This window comes from Python bivittatus, unplaced genomic scaffold (assembly GCF_059951505.1).
Source record: "Python bivittatus isolate LINGU-HERP-01145 unplaced genomic scaffold, Pbiv_v1 ctg000330_np1212, whole genome shotgun sequence".
Taxonomy (NCBI): domain Eukaryota; kingdom Metazoa; phylum Chordata; class Lepidosauria; order Squamata; family Pythonidae; genus Python; species Python bivittatus.
Genome location: NW_028277058.1, coordinates 62,180,743 through 62,208,218, shown reverse-complemented (window position 1 = coordinate 62,208,218; position 27,476 = coordinate 62,180,743). Strand labels below are relative to the sequence as shown.

The 27,476-nt window shown below is 49.6% G+C and overlaps 1 protein-coding gene across 2 annotated transcripts in view; it reads left to right on the top strand.

The window, feature by feature from the left end:
- The window catches only part of AHCYL2 (adenosylhomocysteinase like 2), an 86,126-nt gene extending 60,395 nt beyond the window's left edge, over positions 1 to 25,731 (top strand). For both annotated transcript variants that reach the window (XM_088141462.1, XM_088141463.1), the window contains exons 3-18: positions 1,504 to 1,647; positions 3,584 to 3,684; positions 4,989 to 5,091; positions 5,272 to 5,366; positions 9,754 to 9,860; positions 11,523 to 11,639; positions 14,600 to 14,663; positions 15,419 to 15,507; positions 16,771 to 16,841; positions 17,099 to 17,193; positions 18,793 to 18,891; positions 19,052 to 19,120; positions 20,741 to 20,819; positions 21,311 to 21,431; positions 21,605 to 25,068; positions 25,129 to 25,731. In XM_088141462.1, the coding sequence (XP_087997588.1) occupies positions 1,504 to 1,647; positions 3,584 to 3,684; positions 4,989 to 5,091; positions 5,272 to 5,366; positions 9,754 to 9,860; positions 11,523 to 11,639; positions 14,600 to 14,663; positions 15,419 to 15,507; positions 16,771 to 16,841; positions 17,099 to 17,193; positions 18,793 to 18,891; positions 19,052 to 19,120; positions 20,741 to 20,819; positions 21,311 to 21,431; positions 21,605 to 21,611 (1,361 nt within the window). In that variant the 3' untranslated portion in view covers positions 21,612 to 25,068; positions 25,129 to 25,731. The remainder of the gene's footprint in view (positions 1 to 1,503; positions 1,648 to 3,583; positions 3,685 to 4,988; positions 5,092 to 5,271; positions 5,367 to 9,753; positions 9,861 to 11,522; positions 11,640 to 14,599; positions 14,664 to 15,418; positions 15,508 to 16,770; positions 16,842 to 17,098; positions 17,194 to 18,792; positions 18,892 to 19,051; positions 19,121 to 20,740; positions 20,820 to 21,310; positions 21,432 to 21,604; positions 25,069 to 25,128) is intronic.
- Positions 25,732 to 27,476: the final 1,745 nt, after the last annotated feature.

The window sequence follows — 27,476 nt, the reverse complement described above, 5'->3', positions numbered from 1 at the left end:
GTGGGAATGACCTTGGGAGACAGGGCAACAAGACGCAGCCAAGGGAACAGTCAGATAAAAGGCAGCTGAGCCCCCAGCAGGAATGTGGGTGGAGAAAGAGGCTCAGGAGAGACCCTCCCTAGTTTCTTGGGCTGTAAAGGGGATGGGGAGAGAAGTATTTTCAGACTTGCAAGATTCTGTTCATGTAGCTTTACAATAAAGTAGAATTAGCTCATCTGGTCATGTTTCCTGTCTGGTCTACCTCGTAAGGCTGACAGGCCCTCTGTCACAAGGTAGGCCTCTTGACCCTTGGTACAGCAGACTGAATTAATCCCCTCTCAGATTATTTCTGGACAAATATTAAAAACTCAATGTATTGTCGAAGGCTTTCACGGCTGGCATACGATGGCTGGTGTGGGTCTTCCGGGCTGTGTGTCCATGTTCTGGAAGTTTTGTTTCCTAACGTTTCGCCAGCACCTGTGACCAGCATCTTCAGAGTGCACTCTGAAGTCACAGGTGCTGGCGAAACATTAGGAAACAAAACTTCCAGAACACGGCCACACAGCCTGGAAGACCCACATCAGCCATTAAAAACTCAGTTAGTTCAGGGAGAGTTCCAGGTAAGTTCACGATAGCCACATATTCTGGTTTGTTTTTTTTTCATTTTTCATTTTTGTTTTTTCTCTCTTTGTCCTCATGATTGTTGAGTCATGAATTTATGAAGTGGATTTAATTTTTTAATGCTGGATTGTACTGTGAATGTTTTAATTGATTTTTCGTATCTTGGGGGCCACCAAGGCCTTTGGAAAGATAGATGGATGGACAGATCAAATTAGACCCTGGGGTTTGGGTGGTGGGCAAGCCTATATCATGGGAGAGGAAGATGATGGACGCAAGCACACAGCTTTGTAACTGGATGGATGTTCCAAAGTAAATGCTGTTTACCTCTGTAAAGTAAGTCTTTGTGGCTTCCTTAGAAATTCCTGCTCTGTCGTAATTCCTCAGCTTAATGGCACTTTCAGAAAACGTCTATTGAAAAGACAAGCAGTTGTTATTATTTTAATTTTAAAGTAGATATCATCTGCACCAACAGTACAGGACCCCTTTAACAGAAACCTGGTGTGAGGGTGTCGGCTGTGGAGGGCCTCCAGCCACTGTTGTCCAGGAGTCCAGCTGTGGTATTGCAAAACAGACCTGTCGGTGCATGTTGCCTTCCAGGATTCAGTCCAAGAATTGTCTCAGAATCAGAGGCCGTGCCCCTTGCAAGCGGTTTCTGCAATGGCATTGAAGAGCTAGATGTTTTCCCATCTGTGTAGGCCTTGCCTCCAAGACAGGGGTGCCACAGCGCCAGTCCTGGAGGTTAGATGGACAAATATCCCCTCTTCCTTCTTTGGCCCACCAGTTTTGCTCCTCCACCTTTGCTGCTTTTGTCCTACCCCGCTCCGCACTGGGTCTCACTGTCCACCATCTCAGCGGACCCCGTGATGGCTTCCTCACCGCCCTTTCTGTCTCTGCTTTCTCCAGCTGCCTCCTACACCGACAGCTCTGATGACGAGACCTCTCCCCGGGACAAGCAGCAGAAGAGCAGCAAAGGGGGCAGTGACTTCTGCGTGAAGAACATCAAGCAGGCTGAGTTTGGGCGCAGGGAAATCGAAATTGCGGAACAAGGTTGGGAGAGCAACCCGCCGGCCTTTGCTTCCTGGGTCAAGATTTATATATCGGTTTGGTGTGACTTGGCTTGATTCACAGGCTGCAGCTGCGGGCAGCAGCCTCTTGGTCTTTGTGGCCATGAGCTGCCCATCCCCACCCTGGTACAGTTCAGTGGCCAAAGATGTAGAATTCACCCTTCTGGTCTGTCCCAGTCGCCCAAAAGGGGGTAAACGAAGCATTTCTGACGAACTGGCGCAGGACAGGAGATGGGTTCCCAGAATCATGGATTGTCTTGTTCGCTACATTCTAAGCAAGTCTGATTGCATGAAACCCTCCAGAAAAATCGCTTCATGCTACCGTTTGCTCAGTTAGCATGGGAAAATGGCTTTTTAAATTCAGAAAGGCTGGGTTCACGCAACACAGTTCACATAGTTAAGCTAGTTCACTTCCTGGATTCACACAGATCACGTGTTCACCACATGGGCTCTGTCACAAACTAACCAACTTCAGCATGTTGTGCAAATGTAGCCACTAGGTTTTTCAATGACCGGGCTAAACATGGGTGCCAACCTTACCCTGGTAAGGTAAAGGCAGGCTGTCCCCAAATGATAACGCCAGAAAGGGGAGAACCAGTAGCCATAGTTGTCCTGCCACGTTCTGCCCTGTAACCCCCCGTCTTCCCCTCTGCTGGTGCAGAAGGCCTTCACTTGAGCACTTTCTCAACCAGTACGTGATTTTACAGCGGCTGAGTTCACAGATCACCCTAGATCAGTGTTGTCCAAACTTGGCCACTTTAAGATGAGTGGACTTCAACTCCCATGCTGGCTGGGGAATTCTGGGAGTTGAAGTCCACTCATCTTAAAGTGGCCAAGTTTGGACAACACTGCCCTAGATAAAACTAAAATGGAGAAGGGTATTTTGTGGTTTGATATTCATCGTTCTGCCCATCACCATCTGAGCAGATTGTGGGAACCAGACCATACGGATTGTTTACTTTTGTACCACACGTCCTGTGAGCACAGAGACCGTCATTTTTTAAGATCCTTGTGTAGTTGAACGTGTTTGTCAAAAAGCACCTTAGTATTTTTTTTTCCTAAGAATTCCTTTGCGTGAGAACTGACGAGAATGCCTTTGGCTGCTCCTGGCATCTTTGTAAAGTTCCCTCCACTCTTTGCTTTAATCCCTTGGCTGTGATCAGATCGCTGAACTGTTTGGTGCCAGAGCTACGAAAGAGAGCAGAGCCGAATTAATTCCCAGGTTCCAGTCATGCTGCAAAAAACCCACAAAACTGTAATCCTGCTGGTACAAATGAGCTATTTCTGCTGATCTCTCGCTCTCTCTCTCCTCCCCTCTTTCCCCCATCTAGGGAGATGTGATGGGGACTCTGAAGGTGGTTTAAGATGAGCTAGTCTCTGGAAGAAGCCACCTGGAGTGGAGAAGGGGGGCAGAGAGACCTCCCATTTGGGGCTTTTAAAAAACTTTGGAGAAGCAGCTTTAGGGCAGGCCTGCTTCAGAGCTGCAGGAGGGCTCCCATCTGTTTCCTTCATTCCTCCAGGCCAAAGATCCCTAAATGCATTGTGCAAAGTGCCCGGATTCATTGGGAGTCAAGCGATTTTAAATCTATGTACATAAAAATAAAGAATTCCCGTTAGGAATTCCGGTAAATCCCAGGCCCTGGGCTGTATTGGCCAGGGATATGTCTTTAAGATGTTAGCCGGGCTCGCCATTTTGTTTTCATTTATCTTGATTTTAAATAAGTAGATTTAGTTATTGATGCAACTTTGGGTAGAAGGGGAGAGAAGAAATGCTTGAAAGCCCCTCAACAGTGTAAGCTCGTCTTAGGGCAGACTGGGATTTTTTTCCTTTCATCTTCCCCCACCCCTTCCTGGCCCAGTTTTAAACTCAGCGTTTCCTGTCTTCTGCTGGACCGCGTTTTCCTTCTCTTCCTTCCTAGAAATGCCTGCGCTCATGGCCTTGAGGAAACGTGCTCAGGGAGAGAAGCCATTGGCCGGAGCCAAGATCGTGGGTTGTACTCACATCACGGCTCAAACTGCTGTAAGTGACGCCACGCGGTCCCCACGAGTGCCTGAGGCGGTTCTTTGCCTGGAGCAGGCAAGGAGAGGAGACGACCCGGGGGCTGGGTAGGCTGCTCCAGGAAAGCCCTGGGAAATCCTGCCTACAGAAGTCCTCTTTCACTTGGGAGTTCAAGAAACTGGCACCTTTTTTTAGAGAATTTACAGTTGCTGGCAGCCAGTTGGGCTGGGATTGTCATACTTCTGGAGTCCAGCTACCGGGATGTCTGTAGGCTACCACCCCCACCCCCCACCCTCATACCTGCTTAGACCACCATTTTAACCTCTCATAGTCCCATACACCGACAACGCAGGGTATCATGGTCTAGGGGACAGCTGAAGCAGCTGTCTGTCACACATGCTCATCCATGCACGCTTTCTCCTTTTGTGATGGGCTCATGCTCAAATTTGATAGTGGGAGAGAAACCCCATCACTTGCCCTCCTCCCTTCCCTTACCTGGTTGCTTTCAGGGACCCCTATTTTTCGTTTAGGATGATGCCAAACATGCCACTAGATGCTTCAGCTGAAATAACCACTTCTTCAGCTCTGGGCATGGCTTGTTTCTTGAGTGGCCCACTGCCACCGCCACTTGCCATTCCTGCTCTTCCAGCCACCCTTTTGTGTGTGATTGTGGGTCTGTGTGTTTTCTTTTAATGACCCAGTTGATGGCACTTGGTGGATTGATCCCATGTGAGTTTCTTGGGCATCTTCTAGGTATGTACAGGTCATCCTCATTTAGCAACTCCCTTGTTTAGTGACCATTCACAGTTACAATGGTGAAGAAAAAGTGCGACCAATCCTCGCATTTTCGACCTTCGCAGGTCTGTAAAACTAAGGAAAGCTGAAGGAAGATCGTAAGCACCGTCATGGGTTCACTTAGGGACCGCTTCACTTAACCACCAAGTGGCCAGTCCCAATTGGGATCACTAAATGAGGACCACCTCTAGAGTGAGAAGTATACAGTAGCTGGTTTTGAAGAGGAGAAAATGGAAGCAAAATTTGGGCATCCACAATCCTAGCATTTGGAAGGAAATTAATATTACAGACTGGAGGTTCCTAAGCTGTCATATCTTTCTACATGCAGCAAATTTGACAACTGTATAAAATGAGCTATTGGTACTTAAAATACCCTCAAGTATGTGCATGATCCATGCTAAAATAGAAAATAAAAATAACCGTAACAAGTAGTGGTTAATGAAATCCAGCATTTAGGTTGGCCCGGGGGGGGGGCATTGAGTACCCCTGGCCATTCCCCCACCCGCCGCTCACAGTTCTCCTTGATCCAGGTTCTCATGGAAACTCTCGGTGCCTTGGGGGCTCAGTGCCGGTGGGCCGCCTGCAACATCTACTCCACCCTCAACGAAGTGGCAGCCGCCCTGGCTGAGAGCGGTAAGGGTTTGTGTTTCTGGCGCGCTGGAGGGAATCCCTCACATGCTGTAAGGTTTGGGGTGCTTGGTTGAAGGTGGTTCAACAGACCATGGGACGGGGGTGTGACGATCCGTTGGGGTCGCTGGGTGAATGGTGATCCTTCTTCTGCCCATTGGAAGGCACTCCCTGTTTCTCTTCCAGGGTTCCCTGTCTTTGCCTGGAAGGGAGAATCTGAGGATGACTTCTGGTGGTGTATCGATCGCTGTGTCAATGTCGAAGGGTGGCAGCCGAACATGGTGAGTCCCTGCAGCAGGGTCTGCTTGGCAATCAGAAGCACGGAGAGCTAGGCCCGTTCCGTTGGACTGGCATCTTAGGGGTGCCCATTTTTCCTCTTCAGAACCTCCCCATTGCCCGATTTGGGGTGCATTTTGCCCCTTGACCCCAGGGCCAGCATTCATTCCAAAATGGCAAAATGGGTCCACATTTGAGAGGCTCTGTGAAGATATGTGGGAAGATATTAAGAAATACTTTTTCACTGTACTTAACTGAACCTCCAATTCCGCCTTTCCCAAGCTGGCGGGCTCCAAACGTGTTGGGACTTTTACTCCCACTGATGCCCGACCAAGCCAACGTGGGCATTCAGTTCAGGCAGTCTTGCTGCAGATGCATCTGGAGTCATTCTCCCTGGACTGATACTGTGGGGCAACAACGAGGCACTAGAGTAAAATCCAGTATTGCTTTCATTTGAAACAGCTTATTTTCTGGGTAGGGGTGATGTATTCTGAAAGACGGCAATGAAGAATTGAATGCTTTCTGCCCACTAAAGCACTGCAGGTCGTACAGCGTTTCCATGCGCTGTGTGGACCAAGGAGTAGGGAGAACCTGAACGTTCTTCTTCTTGGCTTGGTACCTCAGTCAGATGCGGAAGGCTTGTTGTGAGGCCTCCGTAACATGGAAGGCAGCACAGTTGTTCGGTTTGTCAGCAGTGTTTTCTCGATCCTGAACCTTGCTACTGCAAGCGAGAAGCCTACAGCTTCTGTCTCCAACTCCAGGAACTAGTGAAAGCATCATGTTTTGTGGCTGGTTCACATTTTTTGTCAGCTCTAACTTTAGTAAAAGAGTGGATTTCTTCTCTGCTGGAAGGTGGCAGCAAAAATGTTCCTTTGCTGGAATGCTTTGCAATGTAAGAATTGCATTTTGACGCCAGACCAAGGAAGGCGTGCTGGAGGAACACCCGTTCTCATCCGCACTGCAAGGCTTAATGCTCAGGAAAAGGGAGGGAGAGCAGCTGATCAACCCAGACACTTCTGCAAGGATAGGAACTCTGGCCGGATGCTGTTCCTCGTGACCGTGTGATCTTACACCGAAGCCACCCAGAGCAGGGCATCAGCTTTTTCAGCCCAATAAAAAGGCCAACTTTTTCAGCCCAAGGTCATGCTCTCACACAAAAAAGGACCAAGAAGGGATTGGGCTGAGGGGCAAAACTAAATTTCCTTTCCTTTAAAGTTAATTAGAATTAATTCATCCATTACATGGCAAATTTATATAGCTACCCTTCTTAACCAAAAACTCTGAGCGACAGAATAAACACAGATGAAAAACAACCTGTTAAAAAGGCATATTTGGGGCCGCCTTACAAATTCTGTAAAGCAGAAAAATCAAAGACATATACCAGGCTCCACTAACATCCTGGTCCCAACGGCTGGGGAAATTTATTAAAGGACATAGTGTATGAAATACTGAGTGCGACCACGCCCCATTCAGATATCCAGTCATTTCCCCTTTTTTCCTATTAAACCCGGACGGTGGCAGGGTTTGGGGTCACTTTGATAAGGCTACTGGATCTGGGCTGCAAAAATGCACTTGGCCACCAGATGCCACAAGTCGTTCCGAGTGCTCGGCATCTCTTTGCTGCCACCTGGTGGAGTTTAGCAGCCTCCACAATTTCAGAGGTGTGCTGAAGGTCGCGGACAACTTCGAGCTTCAGGTTGCCCCTCTCTTTCCTAGAGCAAATTATTCTTCAGGGGATTTCAACAGCCTGAAAATGCTTCTGCTGCCGCAGGTGGCTTAATTGAGACTTTCCAGGCCCTCTGCCTGGGGGCTTCTATAGGCAAAATGTGCCAGCAGTCCCAGAGGTCGCTTTAGTGGAAACAAGACAGCGGTGTCAGAGGCTGCAAAGGAGCAGCCCAGCCATTAACCTAGAACAGGGAGAGACACCCCCCTTCCCGAGAGCTGGATGGCCCCCTGCCAGGGGTGCCCAAGTGAATTCTGTCCTGGGCACAGGATTGGCCTGGATGACTGGAGAGACCTTTCCGGCTCATACGTTCTCTGATTCTCAGGTCACAGTAGATGTTTGTTAGCAGTAATGATGATGTTAATGTGCTTATTACTTATCTTGCATATATTATTTGGAGAAAATAATACGTAATTACAGCACATGGCTAGAGGTGACCCTTGGGTGCCCCCCGAGGGCCTTTGAGCCTTGGATTACTAAGTAGGTGGGATTGATTTGGGAAGGGGGCAGGTGCTGTGAAAGGTTAATGAGAATTCTTGGACAGGGTGGCTGATCGGAACATAATGTTCTTGTGGTGCTGGGTGCAAATGCAATTAGATGTTAATCTCCTTGTGAGGGAAATGGCTTGCAGATTCAGAGTTAGAGGAGTTGGTTTTCAGTCACCAAGAATCTCATCATTCATGGGGAAGAGGGTGGACAGCAGACACTGAGTCAACAAAGCTAAGTTTACCACCCTGCTGAGATCAGATCCTGCTTTCCACTCCAACAGTCGGAGACAGGATCTCCAGAGGATAAATAGCCTCTTCTAAACTGGAGAAGAAGATGGAGCTGGCTTCCCTGAATGAAGGCACCACAAGAAGCCTGGCTGCTTTTCAAAATTCCCTAAATTCACTGCAGCTTCTTGTAGTTCTTTCTGTGCTCCTGGTGCCAATTAAGCTTCAGCATCCCAGGATGGCTGTCCATCTTTTGTATCAGTCTCTCTTAAAGTGGTGCCCCCCCGAGACTGTTAGTCTAAAGGAAGGTGAAGACTCCCTCTAGGCACACTCAACTCTTGGGGACTTCACAGACATGTCCAAGGACTACCCAGGCTCAACCTCCACTTTGCTTTTTTTGATAAAGGTCAACTAAGCATTAGAGCATGAAGTGTGTAACCTGCCAGGTTGGCCATTAGAGAAGTTCTAGTCCCGCTTGACCAGAAAACATCTTGTTGGGAGAGGCTGTTTTTGCAGGGTTGGGGTAATTGGCTTGAATTGTGCCATCTTATCCTTCTGAGGGAGAACCTGCTACTTCCCCCATTGCTGCTTTAACAAACCTTAGCCTCTCCTTAGTTTGTTGTCTCCCCAGAGCCAAATTCTAAGTTGAAAGTCCATCAGAGAAGGACTTGCATGTCTTTGTGAAGTGGCTGTGCTCGGCCCCATGTTGGCTGTGCCATTTGAGGACAAGGGCAGCATAAAGATGGAGGCACCAAGATCGCATCAGGCTCTTGTCCTGGCCAAAGGACACCCCACTTCTTCCTCCCCGGGAACCAGCGAACTTGGGCTGCAGTCCATGTTCTTCTTTCCCAGAAAAGATCAGGAAAAGCTTGCCAAAAAGTGCTGCTCTAGCCTATTAGGTACTTCAAGAGAGAAAAGTGGATTATACAACATTCTTAATTAACTGGAGATTAATGAGCTGGAGCCTTGATTGTGAGGGCGGGTGGGTGGAACGAGCGTTGCTCTGCACAGTTTATGCACGGCTGCTAATCCGTTGAGTTGGAAGGCAGCGTGATCTGAGCCAAGGATTGGGAACTGGGAACCGTTTCCCTGTGTTGAACTTTAAGTGTTGTCCCTACCAGCAAGGGTGTGCTCGGCAGCCTGCCCCCTGCCCCCCAAAGAAGGAGAGAGGTTCAGATGTCAGCTTGAAACTCCCAGGGCCTCCTGACCTGATGCTCCAACTGCATTTCTTGTATTGCCCAGCTTCTGTCCCCAGGCATGCGTGCGTGTTTATCTAATGCCATTTGTGGACCGCCCTAATCAAAAAACCTCTAGACAGTGAAATAAGCCCTGGGAGGATTTTGATGGTCCTTCCCAGCTGTGGACTCCCACTTCAGCCTTTCTCAGTTGGGGTGCAGCTTCAGCGAGGGGGGTGGAATTTGTGTTCGCATGAGGGTGACTCTGCGGACTGCAGGACTAAGGGAGATTCATTCCACCCAGCTGGAGGAAGGCTGCCTTCCCCTGGATCAGCCTGTGGCCTCAGCAGCCATTGTTTTTTCTTGCAGGAGCCTTTAGAATATAGTATAAACCTGTATTTTGGACTAGCCATTGAAAAGACTGGAGTGGGTGACTGCAACAACATAGTGCTGATAGTTGTAACCACCTTGGGTGCAATCCCAAAACATCTAGAGCACCCCTTGAAGACCATCGGCATTGACAAAACCACCATCCGTCCATTGCAAAAGGAGCTTTACTTGGAACAGCTTCCATCCTGCGACAATACCTTGAACCCCATCAAACAACAACATCTGCCTATCCCAGGTCCTTGGGAAAGACTTGATGGGTGGATAAAAATGCCAAATCCGGTCTAAACATCTGGCTGACTATGTGACCCACCTTAATAATAATACTTTCAAGCCTGTTGTCATAGCCACACAGTCACATTTACCTGTGGACAATAACACTTTTGTCTTGCAGATCCTGGATGATGGTGGGGATCTCACACACTGGATCTATAAGAAGTACCCAAACATGTTCAAGAAAATCAAGGGCATTGTAGAAGAGAGTGTAACCGGGGTTCATAGGTAATGCATTTGAGATGGGGGGGACATCGTATTGTTGGCCTATAGGGGCCTTTTTTGGTAGAACCAGGACTTCTTGCATTACTCCTCGAAGGAGCATCTTGTCCAAACGCCACCCGCTGAGGTAGCCGAGGACTTTTGTGCCTTCCGATAGAAAAGCAAATGGAAATACTTTAAGGAAATAAGTTTGGGTACAAAATCACATTTAAAGCACTTACTGAGTTTTTCAGCTCTGCAAGTATTGGGTTGTTCTTTCCTCCACCTTCAAACTTCACAGAAGGGGTTGTGCTTGAATCTGAGTTACCGTTCACAGTATTTAAAATTGAGCTTGGATCCTCCATGGAACTTTGCGGAGCACTAAACATTCTGCAGGAGAAACACAGTGACGCCAGTGTGCTTCGCTGTGAAGTGTGTGAGCTTTGTACGAAACATAAGTTCACGTGCCCATTCTCTACTGTGCGCTAAACTGAATCTGGAGCCCCCATTGTCACAAAACTTCACCTTTTATCAGCAGGGGAAGAGCTCTTGGCTGCACTAATTCAGACTTCTCTCTTTGGTGATTGAATCCCATCTCTGTATCCCAAATTTGCAAATGGGAGAGGAAGAGATCATATTTCAGAAGTCAGTGCTCATAGGGGAGGTCTTGCGGTCTCAGAAGTGCGAATTCTGGGGTGGTGAGTTTGACAGCAGCTCCAAAAGGAAAGTCTAAGAAAGTTGTCAGAGTGGGGTCAAAGTTGTGCTGAGGAAGTAGGGGTCTTCTCTAGGAAAAGAAAATACAACTGGCCCGTATATATTCTGTCTGCCTCATCACACACTCTTGTGGATGATTCCGCATTCTTGGGAAATGCAGAGTGGCAGGTAAGTGCACATTGGCCTCTCCACAACGTTGTACTTGCAAGCCCTGGCACCTGAGCATGTGCAGAGAATTGAGCAGTGTGATGCCAAAGGGTTGAACTTTTATTATGACTCTTGGTTTTGCTTTTCACGGAAAGACAGGGAGACGCTGTCTCTCTGCTGTGTTCATGTGGGGCAAGCATGCCGGTTAGGAAAGGCAAGGCAGGAACCGCCGTTGTGGTTTTGAACTGCCGACAACAAATGGAGACTCTGCACAACAGACTCTACTGAATGAACCCATTTTCTGGGATCACACCGTACCATGAATCATGAGCTAATCCATGATCTGAGATTACACAACTTGCTACACCCAGAAATGCTAATAACTAAGGTTAGCCTGTTGTGCAAAGGCAGCTTCTGGGTCTTTTAAGTCGGGGTTCCTCAACCTTGGTGACTTGAAGATGTGTGGAGTTGAATTCTGGGAGTTGAAGTCCACACATCTTCAAGTCGCCAAGGTTGAGGAACCCTGTTCTAAGTGACCTGGCGAAGTGGGTGGTGTGAATCCGGCCAGTAACTCTTACAGAATATTGCAGGTTTTAACTCTTAAGACCTCTAGATCTTCAGATAGGCCGTGCCCATTTTCCTTTGTGGTAAAAAGCAAGTAAATTGATTCTCTGCTTCGAGAACTGATGTACAGGCTGACCGTTCCTAGCCGTGACAGGACAATAACCTGGACCAATTGCGTACCATCCTGGAAGCCTGAGGAGCAGCGAAGAGAATGGTGGGAACCTGTAGCTCTTCTCCTGATTTTCTTTTTCAACTCATTTTCAGGTTGTATCAACTCTCAAAGGCTGGCAAGCTTTGCGTCCCAGCAATGAACGTCAACGATTCGGTCACCAAGCAGAAGTTCGACAACTTGTACTGCTGCCGAGAATCTATTCTGGACGGGTAGGTCTCCTGCTGTTTAAGCCTTCCCTGAATTTTGTTAGATGCAAACCAGGTGAGACCACGCTCCCAAGAAGGCAGCCTCTGAAGACAGAGGAAGAGAGGCCATGTGGTGCAGGTTCTCCGCACCAAAAGCCATGCGGGTCCACCCTTGTTCTTGGTGATTTCCGGAGCAATAAGTTGGCCTGAGGCATTTGAACATTCAGCAGACTGACATAAGATGGAGTGCATTGGACTGATCCCCCAGGGCTGCAGAGGCCCCTCAGGAAACCACAGCAGTGGCCCAATGTGACATTGCCTTTATCCAACCTTACCAACTTGTGTGAGCTGATCAGAACGAGAAAAATAATGCCCGTGTGGTTTTTCTTTAGCCAGTGTTTCTCAACCTTGGCAACTTTAAGATGTGTGGACTTCAACATGCTGGCTGGGGAATTCTGGGAGTTGAAGTCCACACATCTTAAAGTTGCCAAGGTTGAGAAACAAGGTTCAGTCACCAAGCTAACTGAACATTCATCAATTCGTCTCTTGGCTTATGTATGTTTCCAGGTAACTAAAATTCTCTGAGTAACATGCAGCCAGTTAAAGGATGGGATAAAAAAGTAAAACTATATAAAAACAATGATATTTAGTCTTGTGGCCTGCAGTTTGTCTCTTTTTAACCAGAAGCATTAGATACGAACAAAAAGCCTTAAATGAAGAAATCCCCCCCCCCCCAAGTAGGTGAGGTTCCTGCTAGTCCTGGGGACCCAACCACCTTTGGTAGTAAGTGGCAGAAAATTACTGGCCAGATTAGTTTTGGCAAAGAAGAAATCTGAGCATTTATTCCCCTTCCCATTGAAGCAGAGCTTCACAAGTTCCAGCATGCACGAGAGCTCTCTGCATAAGAACAAGTATTTATTTAACCAAGTTATATGGCTGTCCATTTTTGCAACAGTGACTTTGGCTGGCTATCAGAATTTAAAAACTCAGTAGAAATAAAACAGTAACAATAACAGCAACAACAAACTACCCAGAATATACAGAACATATCATGGAAAATACTCAGCTGAAACTTTTATTTCTGATACGCTGATTTTCCTATGCGGAGACCAGCTGCCTGTAGACCGTCCCAAGAGTGTTCGCAAGAGGATACGGGCCAATTACTGTTTTCTGTGTCTTCATTATGTAAACAAAAAGCTGTGAATTCAGATCTATCACATGAGTGCAAAGTCAGCTGTGGTACTAGCAGCATAGGAATTCCCACTGGATTGTCGATTACTTGGTTGCGTGGCATGGGAATGGTAATACAAGTGAAAAGTGGCTACCTCGGGGACTGACTCTCTCACATTATTTCTGTCTGCCCCGTAAGATCCAACAGGGCAGGCATGCTTCGTGTCCCATCCATTAAGCAATGTCATCTGGTGGGATCTAGAAAGCGCACCTTCTCTGGCCCGGCCCTTCTCTGCCATCTGGAATAGCAAGCCTTTAGATGTTCTTTTAAAACCTGCTCTGCTCATTCTCCCCAGCTCCGGGATAGGTCGGTGGTGTGGCCGTTGATGTGTTCGTTGGCTGGAGTTGTGACGTGTGTTCCCCCCTCCATTAAGTGATGCTCTTTCTACTTCTCTGTGGTTCTTAGGCATTGTCATGGTTTTAATTGTCTGCCACCCAGAGTTGGCTTTGAGTTGGAGTGGCCTTAGAAATTGACGTCATAAATAAATAAATAAAAGAAATTGGGCTCGGTCCTCATAAAATGGGGTGCCAGAAACCGGAGCAGCACGGCTCCTCAGTCCCTGGGGACTGTGGTTGAAAATGGAAAAGGAGAGTCACGCTCTCCCTGCACTGCTAACCTGTTTTCCTCATCTGCTAAAAATAGATGGAAATATAGGGCACAGTTGCAGCAAGGCCAAGCAGAAGGGGATTCGCTCTAAAAGGATGTGTATTCTTGTGCAAATTCATTTTTTGGGTGGCGATCTCACAGTTCACCCAGCAGAAATTAGGACATCACGGGAAACCCGGAGCCCGTGATTCTCAGAATCCACAAGGCTATCCCTCAGAAGACTTAGAGGCACAAACACAGGCTTGGAATTAACCAATATAAAGACAAGAGGTCAGGATACATGCGTTATTCAGCTTATTAAAAGAATAGGAAGGAAGAGAACATTCCTAAAGACAGCTGATTAGGGCTATGGCTTCCTTTGGTTTAGTTTTTTAAACTCTCAGATCCAGTGGCTTGCAAGAGGCAACCTGGCCCTTACTGTATTGCTCATACTAAGCTTCCTGTTACTTATCTTGTTACTGCAGGTTGATCCCCTTTCCTCCCCTGGCCCTGATCCCTCATTGTCCAGTTCCGGCTGTTTCTACAAATGACCTTCCCAGGTTATTCTCACACCTAGAAAGCAGATTCTTCTGTATAGGAATGGGCAGGTAGAGCACTGCAGTGATCTGACTGGATATTTCAGTTTATCCTGCGGTCTGTAAAGAGCGGGGGCAGAATGCAGAACGTTTCATGCCTGTGTTCGAGGCAGCCTTTACACAGGACCCCCCAGTTGCAGCAGCGAAGTCTTTCTGCAGTGGGAATTCTGTCACGCTAGTGTTTTGCAAGCTCTGCTGGCAACAAGTGTGCTACTTTGGTTCTGTATAGCTCCCAGCACAAATCTTTGACATCAGTACTGTGTCTGGCCATAACTGTAAGTTCACATATTCAGAAATTTAGTGTTGGTGTTACTGCTGTTGGAAGAAAAAGTTATCTTACCAAGTCCGTTTCTGAGCTGGGAGTAAAGACACTGACGAATTGCATGAAGTTAGGAGATTTATTCTTCACCCAAGTGCAGAAGCAATGACAGCAGGCAGTTAGGTGGGCGGCCGCGCTGGGCCCCCTCCCCAACACTAAATTTCTGAATATGTGAACTTACAGTTATGGCCAGACACAATCCTTCACAGAATAATTCCTGGACTTTTGCCATGCTTTCTGTTTTCCTTCCCAGTCTTAAAAGGACAACTGACATGATGTTTGGAGGAAAGCAAGTGGTTGTCTGTGGCTACGGAGAGGTAAGTCTGGACCATTTGCCCTTCCAATTAAGCTCAGCGTGATTGCGAGAGAGGTTTTCCTTGTGAGGTGAACACAGTGCTGGGAATGACTTCTCTGCTCCAAGATTCTCCTCTAGACAGCTGCAGACGTCTCTAGGAAAGCTGTTCTTGGCATGAACTTTCGAATTCTACCTTGCAGTCCATGGGTATTTCTAGAGTAGCCTTCTGATCATGGATAGTGGTGTACAAGATAACATGCTGTCAAGATCATGATGCAGCCACAGTCACACAGAAAGATACCATGGAAACCTCTTCTTCTGGATAGAACATCTGCCACGTACCTTCTGTCTAAGTCAGTGTTTCTCAACCTTGGCAACTTTAAGATGCATGGATTTCAACTGGCTGGGGAATTCTGGGAGTTGAAGTCCACGCATCTTAAAGTTGCCAAGCACTGATCTAAGTGATGGCCCCAGAACTCTGTTCCAACTCATCCAGGCTTCTACATGAGATCTGGCTTCCTCCCGCACCACAAATTACATAGTTTTTAACCTCTTGTTCTGCAGAAAAATTTGCTAACATACTCCTCTCCCATGGTGATCTTTTGTAAATTAGCAGACATGTTGCTGCCCTGTCTGGACTATCTCAGGCATTCCAAGAGCAGACAGAAGCTCTTTTCAGCCCACACACGATCCCTATTTTGGGCTCCTACGTAGCTGCCAGTGACTTAGGATCCACAGGCAGCGTCTCCTTCCTGATATTCCGCTCTCCGATTGCAGGTCGGGAAAGGATGCTGTGCTGCTCTGAAGGCCATGGGCTCCATTGTGTATGTGACCGAGATCGATCCCATTTGTGCTCTACAAGCCTGGTAAGAACTGAAAGAGGACCTCTTTCGTCTCTTGCTACCTATGCCCCCTTGCCTGTCTTAGGCTGGCCAGGGCTAAGCGGGACGGCCAGCATAGTTACAGATGGCGGCAAAGCCAGGGAGGGCAAAGAGGTCTTGTTCTGTGTCTCCATCGCAGGCTGTTGGCCACATGTCCCATTTCAGCTCTTGAGTTGGAGATGGCTGGAATTGAAGCCTGGTTGATGGAAACCTTGTATTCAGCAGAGGAGCTAAGCCCTAGAAAGCTAACTTGAAGGGCTAAAAAATACGGATGTGCCCAGTTCTCTGGTCTTGAAACACATCAGGCCAGTTCGTCAGAATACTGGTTTGTTTAGTTACTTATTTTATGCCTTTAGCAAGGCACGGCACCAACCAACCAACTTCCTCATGATCCCATTCCAGCTGATAAAAATTAATTCATAACTTAACAGCAAACCATAAACAGCTATTTACAACGAAGGCAACACAACCATGTAGGTTTAGTGCCCGTATGTCCATCTTTAATATAAAACGAGAACTAACCTAGAGATTGCCGGTTCTTAATAAGAACAGAGTCAAGGAAACAGGCCCTCGCAAACCTGTTAATAAAATAAAAAGGGCTTCGGATCCTTTTTAAAGACCATCAGACTTTTTGTAGATGTGAAAGGGAGGAGGGAGCTGGGCCAGGTCTCTGAAGACCCAGAAATAAGACATTTCTGGAGGCTTCTCAGAGGGGGACAAGCCTAAACCCACACAGTTCAGACAGGGTCCTTCTTGTTCCCCAACTTCCCAGGATAGGGAGGGGACCAATCCACAGGAGGCCTGCGTCAGCGTTACTCTTTTCTCCAACCAGCAGAATCGCATTTGTCAGGGCCCTAAAAATCTGAGAAGAAACTTTGGCCCTGTTAATCTCGGGTAACAAAGCCCCATGGTAGAAGTTGAGAGTTGCTTCCTGGGCAGTGTTGTTCCTACTGTCCAAGCCGAGTCATTCAGACTTCCACCCACAGCAGATTTCTGGTTATATTTGGTTCAGGAAGAGATGCCTGTCAAAGTCTCTTAAAGCAGGTGGCAGCTATCAACCGAATTGTTGCACAACGACTGTGTCCAGCTCGGTGATTTCAGCCTCACAGAACAGAGTATTGGTGGTTTCCGGCCCCAAGTTGCAAAAGGCAAATGTGGGTTGCCCGAGATGGTGGTGTTTCAGATTGGGGTGACTTTTCTGGGGACCAGTGTCCAGATCTCAGGGTTCTGTCTCCTCCCTTCTCCCAGCATGGACGGCTTCCGTCTTGTGAAACTGAACGAAGTGATTCGGCAAGTCGACATCGTCATCACCTGCACAGGTACTGGTGTTGGGGATTTAGCATCCCCAAAGAGGAACTCTCCCCCAGCAACCCTGAAACACTTTGTGGGAAATTGTGGGGTTGGGCCTGTCTTGATGGGAGGGGGCGCTTGATCCAGGGCCCATCAGTTCCAGGTGGGACATGCAAGGGAACAGCCCCGTGGCTGCTGTAGGGGAGAGATGCAGCAGTTTTATTTATTGATATATTTATACTGCTGCCCTATGACAACTCTAATTATTCTCTTTTTTGTTTTATAGGCAACAAAAATGTAGTGACTAGAGAACATCTTGATAGGATGAAGAACAGTTGTATTGTTTGTAACATGGGACATTCCAACACAGAAATAGATGTGGTAAGATGTAGCCTGCCTGCCTGCCTCTTCCCTCCGTCTGGAGGTTGCACAGCCTCCAGTTGCAATGCAGTGCATCTCTAGAAACATGAGAGAGTTTTAAGTCTTGTCTTGCAGAGCTAGGCCTAAATATTGGTAAGGAGCAGAACTGCTTTTCCTATGTGCAGCCGAGCTCAGTACAGGTAGTCCTCGACTTACAACCATTCGTTTAACAACTATTTGAAGGTACAACGGTGCTGAAAATAGTTACTTACGACCAGTCCTCACACTTACGACCATTGCAGCGGCCCTGCGGTCCTGTGATCAAAATTCAGGCACTTGGCAACTGGCATGTATTTACAACAGTTACAGCGTCCCAGGGTCACGTGATTGCTGTTTGTGACCTTCCCAGTCAGCTTCCAACAAGCAAAGTCAATGGAGGAAGCCAGATTTGCTTAACAACCGTGGCAAAAAAGGGCACAACTCACTTAATGACCGTATTGCTTAGCGGTGGAAGTTCCAGTCCCAAATGTGGTCATAAGTCAAGGACTACCTGTAAACCCTGGATGTTTGTGAGGTCCTACTGATAGATAACACTGGGGGATTTATACTAAAGAAACAAAGCTAATTCCTTACTTTAGCTAGCTTTCCCCAGCCTGCCTCCTCCAGATGTGTCAAGATTGTAACTCCCACAGTTTCCCCAAGTAGCATTTGAGGCCTGGCTAGAGGCCAAGCTTGCTTCCATTGCTGGCAAGAGGCAAAGAGGGGGGAGTTCCCAGCATCCAAGAGGCTGTTTGCTCTGTCTGGAAACAGAAACTGCCAGGGATACCCCCATGCACCCTCCTGGCTTGGCCTAAAATCTCCCTGCACTTCCCAAACGTTGCTGGTTGTCGCCTCTGATCTCTAGCAAACGTTTCCCAGCACACTTCACAAACGAAGGAACGTTGTTTCTGCATTTCCCTTTGAGTAGGGAGACAAGAGACCAGCCGCCTTGAGATTTTAACATTGCTCTTCTTACAACCAGCTGGGCTTAGAGCAAACATTCCTACGGGATTTACATCACTTCCTTCTCATCCATTGTGTCTCTTACACAAAAACCTCTATAGCATTGTTCTCTGTGTTGGCATATTCCTCTGATGCCCATACAAGTCTCTAAAGGGCCCCTTCCAGCATCGCTTCTCTTCATTCTCCTCCCAGATCCTTTCATTCCCTTACTTTTCATGTCAGTCGTTCCAGCCCAGTCTGCGATTTTCCCACTAGGACAACCTGGTTGGCCAGCAGGAAGGAAGCAGATTAGAAGGGAGTCACTGGTGCCCAAGCACAGAACTGGGACACAGAGCCAGGCCCAGAGTGGCACACTGCAGCGTGCTGGGGTGTTATCTCAGATAGGAAATTCCCTAAAGTGGTGTTTCTTGACCTTGGCTGCTCTGAGCTGTATGGACTTCAACTCCCAGAATTCCCCAGCCAGCCAAGGTAGAGAAACACTGCCCTAAAAAGTTTGGTCAGCCTGGAAAAGGTATTGAACGGACTTCATTCAGGCCGGGCTATGAACGTTTGGCTGGTGCTGTTCTGCGACGCTGCGTGGTCCAGGATGCTTTGAAACCTCCCAATCCTGTCTTCTAGGCCAGCTTGCGGACCCCAGAGCTGACCTGGGAACGGGTGAGGTCTCAGGTTGACCACGTCATTTGGCCGGACGGGAAGAGAATTGTCTTGCTGGCTGAAGTAAGTGAGCCTCACTGCGGCCTGGAAGAGTGGAGGGGGCACCGTGGCTCGGCTGGGGGGACAGGCTCCCGTGGGTCACTCTGATTCTGAAGAGGATCTCTTCCTGAGGGCTCGTTTGGGGGTCAATCTGGGGACTGGACAGTGTTCCTCCTCCTTTCAGGGACGCCTCTTGAATCTCAGCTGTTCCACAGTGCCAACCTTCGTGCTCTCCATCACAGCCACTACCCAGGTGAGTGAGACGGGGAGGCTAGTTCTGCCCCTTGGCGATCTGGCTGCCCTTGTGGGTTGGATGCCATTCTTGCCATTCTCGTGTTACTTGGCAGACCTAGTTCACCTCTAGCGGACAAGGGAGTCCCAGTTTGAAGCAGAAGAAGAACAGAAAAGGGCCCTGACGCTGGATCAGGTCGAGGTCCCGTCTGGCCCAGCCCTCCATGTCCCAGAGGGGCCAACAGGTGCCCTGGGGAACCCCCAAGGAGGACCCTGGTCTTGTGCCCTGTGGCTTCCCAACAGCTGGTATTTTGGGCATTTAAAAACCATTTACCTGGAGGACTGTCGCCCCCGATGGCATTCCAGAGTAAGATCCTGGGGGTGGGGGGCATTTGCATTCCAGGAAAGGCTGCCTGATGATTGTGCCTGTTTAGCGGCCTTGCTGATCGGGCTTTTTTCTCTCCTCTGCGAATGTGGTGGTGGGGGGTCTTTCTGCATCACACAGCACTGGGCTCTGGGCTCTGCAAGCTACTGATGCTTCTTACAATTTGTTCATCCGACATCTATTGCAAAATTGCCTCATATTATTAAGGTCTTTTCTCTCTATAAAGGCCAGTTCATTCGGGCTCCTCCGTAAGAGAGGCCCTCCTGACCCCTGATTGTACAAGTGGCTTTTCCCTTCCCTGACGTCAGTATTTTTGGAGAACCAGAAGTGCAGTGGCATTCCAGATGTGGCTTCTGTGTAGGAGAAACCTGACAGGACAGCTGCCTGTTTCTTTTCGGCCCCTTCCCCAGCAATTCCAAGACGGAATATGCCCGTGACGCATTACTTGCCAGGGCAGAGTGTTTTCCAGCGTGGTCCTAAAGCGCACTCCCTCACACAACTGAGAACCCAGCCCTGGGGGGGAAGAATGTTTTTTCTCCCTTGTGCATCACATCCCACTTCCTCGTCTGCCCTTTGGTTACTCCTGAGGAATCCTTTTGGAGTGTTGTTGGATTTTAGCACCCTGAACAATTGGGGGTTGATTGTGGTTGAGAGCGTGAAGAACATTCTCCTGGCGTCCAGGGGGCACCCGCTTAAGCAGCCTTTGCTGTCTGTGCCAGCTCTTAGCAGGGTGACCCAGGGCCGTGGCAGCTGTGTTTCTGTTTGACTTCATCAACCGGAAAAGTGTGCCCAGTGTTGTTGGATGTGCACCTTCTAATGGCTGTCTTGGAAGGAGGGGTTCTTAGTTCTGTACCGCCGGCAGAAAGAGGGTCCTGCCCTTCTCTGCACATTTGGAAGGATCTGCCCTGCGCACGTGCCCCAGGCTAAAGAGGGGCTCCACAGTTTTCCAGGATGCTGAGTGGAACAGATGGGGCAGAGGGGGAGGAACGGCAGCTCCTGGGCCAGCTGTCAGCGTAGGAGTCCAAGTCCGGTACATCTGGAGCATGCCAGATTGCTGATGGGCCTGGCCGCCTTCAGGGTTTTACATTCAGGCCCTCCTCTGTTCCAAACGTCGAGGCGGGTGAGATCCAGCTGGGGCTGAGCCTCTGGGTCTTTCCCATCCTGTTTCTATTAACAGAACCCTTGTGGTGGGTCTTGCGGGCACAGAGGTGGGCGGGTGTCACCCACGGCTGGGCCTCACAAAAGTTCTTCTTCCAGGCGCTGGCCTTGATCGAGCTCTACAACGCCCCCGAGGGCCGTTACAAGCAGGACGTGTACCTGCTGCCGAAGAAAATGGGTAAGCCTCCGCACGCCAGCCCTTTGGGCAGTGGGAAGACGGGCACCGGGCGGCCCCTTCCCCTGAGAAAGCGCTGAGGTGGAGGTCTTGGGCTCTGTTCTCTGGAGGCCGAAGGGAGGGAGGCGTGACTTGTCGTAGAAAACTGAACCAGCTGTTCCATCTGAAGCAGAGGAAGGGTTTTTGAAGGGCTGCCTGGGGGGCTCAGCCTCTGCCCACATTTGCTACCCACCGCGGCTGGGTTTGCACATTGCCCGAAGGCCGGAGTCCCACGAAGGCGGGCAAGGACAGGATGCCAGCCTTCCCTCCGAGGGCTCGTTCCCACCTTGCAGATCCCAGGTGTCTGGCTGGGGGAGGCTGCCTGGATCTGCTCTTGGACTGGTAGGGTGAGCCTCGTGTGTGTGTGGGGTGGGGGTCGGGGGGGTGTCCCCAGGAGTTTGGTTTGGGATTAGGCTGCAGCCCGCGGTCTCACAGGCCCCCTTCCCCTCTTGTAGATGAATACGTGGCAAGTCTTCACCTCCCCACCTTTGATGCGCACCTGACGGAACTGACCGATGAGCAAGCAAAATACTTGGGGCTAAACAAAAACGGGCCTTTTAAACCAAACTATTACAGGTACTTCCCTTTTACCAACGTTTGATTTTTTGAAAACGTCCAGACGCACAGCCTGCGGGGTGCTTTTCCCCTGCACTCCCCCCTCCCCGTGACCAGCCCTCCCCCTCCCCACAAATGCTTCTCGGAAGGTATCCTTGTTCACCGGTTCGTTCCGCCCTTCTTTTGACCAACAGGTATTAATCTCCTGTGGCTGCCGCTGGAAGGGAGGGGAGGACCGGACCCCAAGACCCTCCGGCTGCCTTGCAGGACGAACCAGTACAAGCTTCTGAACCCAGAGCCAGGCTGCCCTAGTGCACAGTGTGTTAGGTTATTTATTTATTAAACTAGAATACCGTACTTGCGGCCTCTGCCCCGGTGGTGTTTTTTAAAACTGCCTTGTGACTCTGAGATAATGGACCAGTTTTGGGGGGTGGGGGAGGGGGAAGGGGTTTGGCCAACCTGTTCTCACTGTTACGTTTAACCCAACAGACGGCGGTGGGTCTGGGGGAAGCAGCCAGAGGGTGTGGGGAGCCAGGGTCCAAGGCGGCCTTTGTCCTTGGCTTCCTCCACCCCACTCACATTTTCAAGTCACGACAGCGTGATGCCTCCCCCAGCCATATGAAGCGGCTGCATATTTCTGTGGAAATGAGGGGCTGCCCCACCATTTCGAAATGGAAACCCTCCCACTCCCTCTAAGGCAGTTGTAGACTTCCTGTTAGAAACCTGTTTGTAATCTATCTGCCTGGGCGAGGGGACAGCTGGATAACTGCCCCCCCTTTGCTGGAGCAGAGCGCCATCCTGCCAGCATCTTCCAGCAGGCATCGCTTTTGCTAAGCCCTCCGTCAGCGCTTCTGGGCCGGGTAGGACCGCCCCCCCCCTTTCCGAGCCTACCAAAGCGATCTCCCAACCGGATTCTCTGGGGTTGGAGCATCACTTACTCATCGTGTTACTCCGCAGACAAGCAACTTGCATGTGAGCAGCTCCCTGGAAGAAAAACGTGTAAATTCACCCCGTACGTGGGAGTGTGGAACAGCGCAGCAAATTTCTGCTTGGCGGGATCCTCCTTGGCTTTTCAGTGTTCTAGATTTTTAGGCCTGGCTAAGGGAAGACACAGAGATTTAATCCTCAGACCTTTGTGATCGGCCTCTGTTCGGGTCCTGCATATTCGTTGCCCAAAGCTACAATATCCATGTTTCCTTTTTCTCACGGGGTTTCTGTGGGTTCTACTAACGCAGGTCTAAGACGGAAGCCTTTTGTTCCTCTGGGTTTCCAAAGATGCCACACGGGAAGCAGCGGGCGCAGCTCCTGCGCGAGATGCCCGTCTTTTGCCCTCCTCTTTTGATCTGTCTCATGCCGCTAGATTGCCCAGGTGCTGCCTCCTTGCCTGGAAGTAGGGAGCCACCCTCGCTGCTCAAGGACGTTGCTGTGCCAGCATGAGGAACTAAGGGTTGCCCTCCTTCTTGGGCCCACAGTCCAGGTGCCTCAAGGCATTTCCTTCTACCTGCTAAGCAACCGCTGGGGAGAAGATTTCAGAAGTTAGAGGGGGGCGGCTTGTACAGAATCATGGAAACTAGAAAGAGAAAAGGTGTCCCGGAATACAGGTATTACGAAATTATGCTTTTTCAGTTTGAGCCCCCCAGACTCGGCATCCAAGCAAGATGCTTCTTTCATCTGGTTTTTTATTTCTGTGCTGCCCTGTCCTGCTCTTGATTTGTTTAGAAATAATCCTGGATTTGTCAGGTCAGATTTTCAAAACTGCGTGAATATTCGGCATTGGACGACTGTGTCTGTCCCCCCTCCACTCCAGAAGGCCCGTCCGCCAGGAGAGAAGATCGTCTCTGGCACAGTCCGGCCTCCCCAGAGGCTCCAGCTGAGTTTTGGCCAAAGGCCGGCGCCAGACAGCTATGCAGAGGAGGAGGAGAGGCTCTTGATCCCTTCAGCTGGGCTCCGCTGTTTCAGGAGGTTGTGGCGGTGGGAAGAGTTGAGGTGTGCAACGGTCGCCCTCGCCCACTGCAAATCCCCAACAGCCCCCTGAAGGTTTCAACGCCAGTCGCGGACTCCGTAGGAAGACGCAGTTGTGCGTTTGGGGGCCGAGGCCAGGGGTGGTTCTCCTTCGGACCCTTCGGTGAGGCGCAGAAGAGGAATCGTGCCGATTCTTGATTTTGCAGGGTATAATTTTCTGCAGTTGGAGGGGGCGTTGCCCAGAGGCCTCCCTTTCTGAGCACACCAGGCAGGGCTTCAGGGCACAGGGCAGGGGCTGCAGCTGAGCCCCAGGGAGGCGTTGTGAGTCGCAAAACGGTTGATCTGCTCCCCTGCAGAGGAAGCGTGAGAATGCGTTGCCCCCTCCCCACCTTACAGGTAACCCTCGACTCCAGCCATGCGGAGCGTGGGATGCGGTGCAAGCCTGAAGCACGGGGCCTCTCGGTCCCCCATGATCTCTCACGCACACACTCCCGCCCCTCCCAGTTAGCCCTTCCCCATTTATTCTGCGGTAGCCAAATCACCCCGTCCTAGGCCGTGAAGCCTGGCAGGCCGTAGTAAGACAGGCTAGCTCTCCTGTGCTTGAGCCGGTCTCCGCTGGCAGAGAAGGCACTTTTCAGCCCTCTGGAGTGAGATCTGAGGATGGATCCTCTGGACCGGCAGTGGGCTTCCTCGGAAAGCCTGTTCTTTCCTTCGGGGCCCAGGATTAGATTTGTGCAAGGCTGCCTCTGAAATTGGGGGGGCGGCAAAGCCACCTCTTCCCTTCCCACAGGGGTGGTCTGCAGAGGGCCTCGTCAAGCTCAGGGCTCCTGCAGCAGCCCCAGCGCCCTCCGTGCAGCAGGTCCCTCCATCCGCCCACCCCGCCAGCCGTTCTCTCCCCAGGAGGAGGGCCCCTCTTCCCATGGCTTGTGAAAGCCTTCAGGGCTGCTGCCAACTTGACCCCCCTGGGTTGTCCTCTCTCCAAGATCAGGGAGGTTCAGCTTCTTCTGCAGAGAGGTGGCCCTTTGCTGGCCCTGGGCTCTGCTCTGCTCCGCTTGATAAACTGGGTTTGGGGAGCCCACTCAGACAGGAGGCCCTGGGAGAAGAGGGAGGCTTGGGCTGTCTTCTAATGGGGCTGATCTTTAGCCTCCCCCCCACCGCCAAAAATACAGTATTTTTCTGGGACTGCTTCATGGAGTCCAAGATGCCACCCGTTTGCTCATCAGCTGTATTGGGACGGGGGGCATCTTCTGAGCAGGAAGCATTTTCCCGTGCATTTCAGCTGACATCTTTAGACGCAGGAACAGCCCACAGGCCTCAGGAAGGATGCCTAGAAGTTTCCAGGGGATGGATTCCCTTCTGCCCAGCCAGATAACGGCACTGTAGCCCCGCATGTGGCCGGAGGGCATCAGGTTGGGGAAAATAGCCATCAGGAAGAGGAAAGGCCACCCAGATCCCTCGGGCCAAACGTGCCGCTTCTGGCTTAGCTGTGATTCGGTGGAGAAACACTGTCCTGTGAAGTCCCACTGCTGGAGCTCCACCGTTGTGGGGAAGGGGGGCCGAGTCTGATCCTTCCCCCTCACAAGAGAATTGGCCCATTTTGCCCACTTTGTAAAATGGTGTCGCCTAAAAATGGGATTGAAAGTGAGAGAGGGAGGGACCGTAAGGCAGTTTTTTCCGATCTCGGCAACTTTAAGAGGTGTGGACTTCAACTCCCAGAATTCCCCAGCCAGCAAGGCTGGCTGGGGAATTCTGGGAGTTGAAGTCCACTCATCTTCAAGTTGCTGAGTTTGAAGAAAACTGCTGTAAGGGAACAGATCCTCTTCCCACTGCAAGCCGCATCATTAGCTGGCAGTGGTGGTCTCCTCTGTAAACTGGTTTGCGCTAGCCGCTTTTACCGCTGATGTAGCTGGACGGGAGGAACAAAAGACCTTGCACAATATTTTGCCCCTCCAATTTCAAAAACACTCTCTTTGCATTTTTTAAATCTGTAAGTTCCTTTTGCTTGCTCAGCTTTTCCTAATCGATCTGGAACTGCCGTGCTCTGATCATCTCTAAACTGAAATGGTGTAATGTTTTGTTTTCTAATGTGACTGTTTTTAAATTATGAAAGGAAATAAAATACCAGCAAAACAAGAAAGAGAGAAAAAGCTTCATGAGGAAAAACAAATTATGTTTGAAACCTCAAAACCAAGGAAATAAAAAAATCACGTCGTAACTCTCCAATAAGGGAATTTTTAGAAAGTATGAGTATGCTATTTTCAAAAGAAGTTTTAAATATTACTGTCTGAGTGATTGTATTAGACAAGCAATAAAGACTCTGTAATCACAAGAATACAAATAAAATCTTGTTAAATCCAGACCGAACTTTGCAGGAACGTTATTGAAATTTCCCTGATATCCTTGAATTGAGGCAGAAACTACCCAATGCTCGCCTTCAGTGGCCAATTCAGGAGATATCTCTCCTGCCCTCGTAGGAAGCAGACTTGAGTTATTTATGCCAAGCGATGAACACCTTTCAGAAACAAGGAAATTATTTGGCTATTAACTGAATAGTCCTTCCTGTTCCAAAACTGCCGTTGAAGGAAGTTGGCTTTAAGTGGGCGAAAGACCCACAACTTTTTTTCAGAAGATCCCTAACCTTGGAATTGGATTCCTCCAGGGCTGCTATGGGGTGACAGACCGCGCGGGAACCTCGACGTGCTCAGGATCGAACGGCATCTTGTGTGTGTTTCTAGAAAGGCCATCAGAACGAAAACTCCTTTTTAAAGGACAAGGAGAGCTGAGTTTATCCTGTGGCTTTTATAAGCGAGGGCCTCGGCTTCCTGCTAATGGGGGGATCCTGGGGCCCTTGCTCCTTTGCACAGAAAGGGAGCTGGGACTTTTCCAGGGATATGGGCAGGCCGGGTTGGCGGGTTTAAACTGCGGGCAGGTGCAGAGGTGCCATCGTGCGTTTGGGGAGTTGGGAACCCCTCTGGCTGCAGCCTTCAGCTGCGCTTACGGCTTTTGGCTGAAAAGTCCCAGATTTGCATGGCCTAGAACAAAGAGAACCAGGTGTAGAAAACTATATTAATAAATGACCACGAGGTTATCCTTTTTTTCTCCCAGAAGCTTGAGAGTCATTCCATTTTTTTAATAAGAACTTTATTCAGTTATAAAAAGCATAAGGATAAAAGCAAACAAGAACTAATAATCAAGAAAAGTAGAAAGCAAGAAAGTTAGAAACAGAAAGAGAAAGAGAAAGCAAAGGTGGTGGAAATAGAGAAAAGAGGAAAAAAATACAAAAAGTAACTTACGGCTTCTTACACAGCAGAGGTAAATGAATCTTAACCTCTTGCTCTAAAACTACATCTTGACACACACATTTTGTATAATCTACGGCCACGATGTTATCTTCCCAGAGCTCTGACAAACCACGGGCGTGCAAGTCCCTCTTCCCCCTCCCTCTCGGCCCTTATCGCTCTGCTTCTTGGCCAAGGGCAAATCTCAAGGATGCTGCAGAGAAAATCTTGGGGGGCTGAAGCGAGTGCCAGCCGAGGAGGGTGCCAAAGCAATCCTGGGTGGGAAGGGGCACGGTCACACTGCCGGAAGCTCCTGTGCCAAGGCCGCAAGAGGGTGAGGTCTCCGTCACCACCCGGAGGGCCCAGGTGCCAATGGGCCCGCTGCAGCCGCAGCAGCGTGCACAGCACCGTTACTATTTTTCTGGTCGGGCAAGCCTTGATCCCAGGAGGGGGGCTTTTCGTGCAAGCCCCCCGTTTCTATTTCCTCCTTGGTCAATGCTGCTTTGCCCTGAAAGAGACCGGCATGCACTGTTTAGAATAGGAGACCACTCCGACAGAGCATGCTGGAGCACTTTGGAGCATGTTGGAGCAATGGCAGCAGTTTATTCTTCAAAATTTTTACAGAAGCTTGAGCCTAACGTTGGACCTGGGGCCACTGTAGCCCAAAAAGTAAAAGTTAGCTCTCATATTTGAAAGCGAGGCAAAGATAAAAGCCTCCCCAGAGCGAAGCTTAGCTGCTAGGGATTTTCACGGACATTCGTGTCGTTTTCTTAGGCTTGAGATGGCCTTCTTCTTGAATGTTTTTTTCAAGCCTGCCCTACATCTC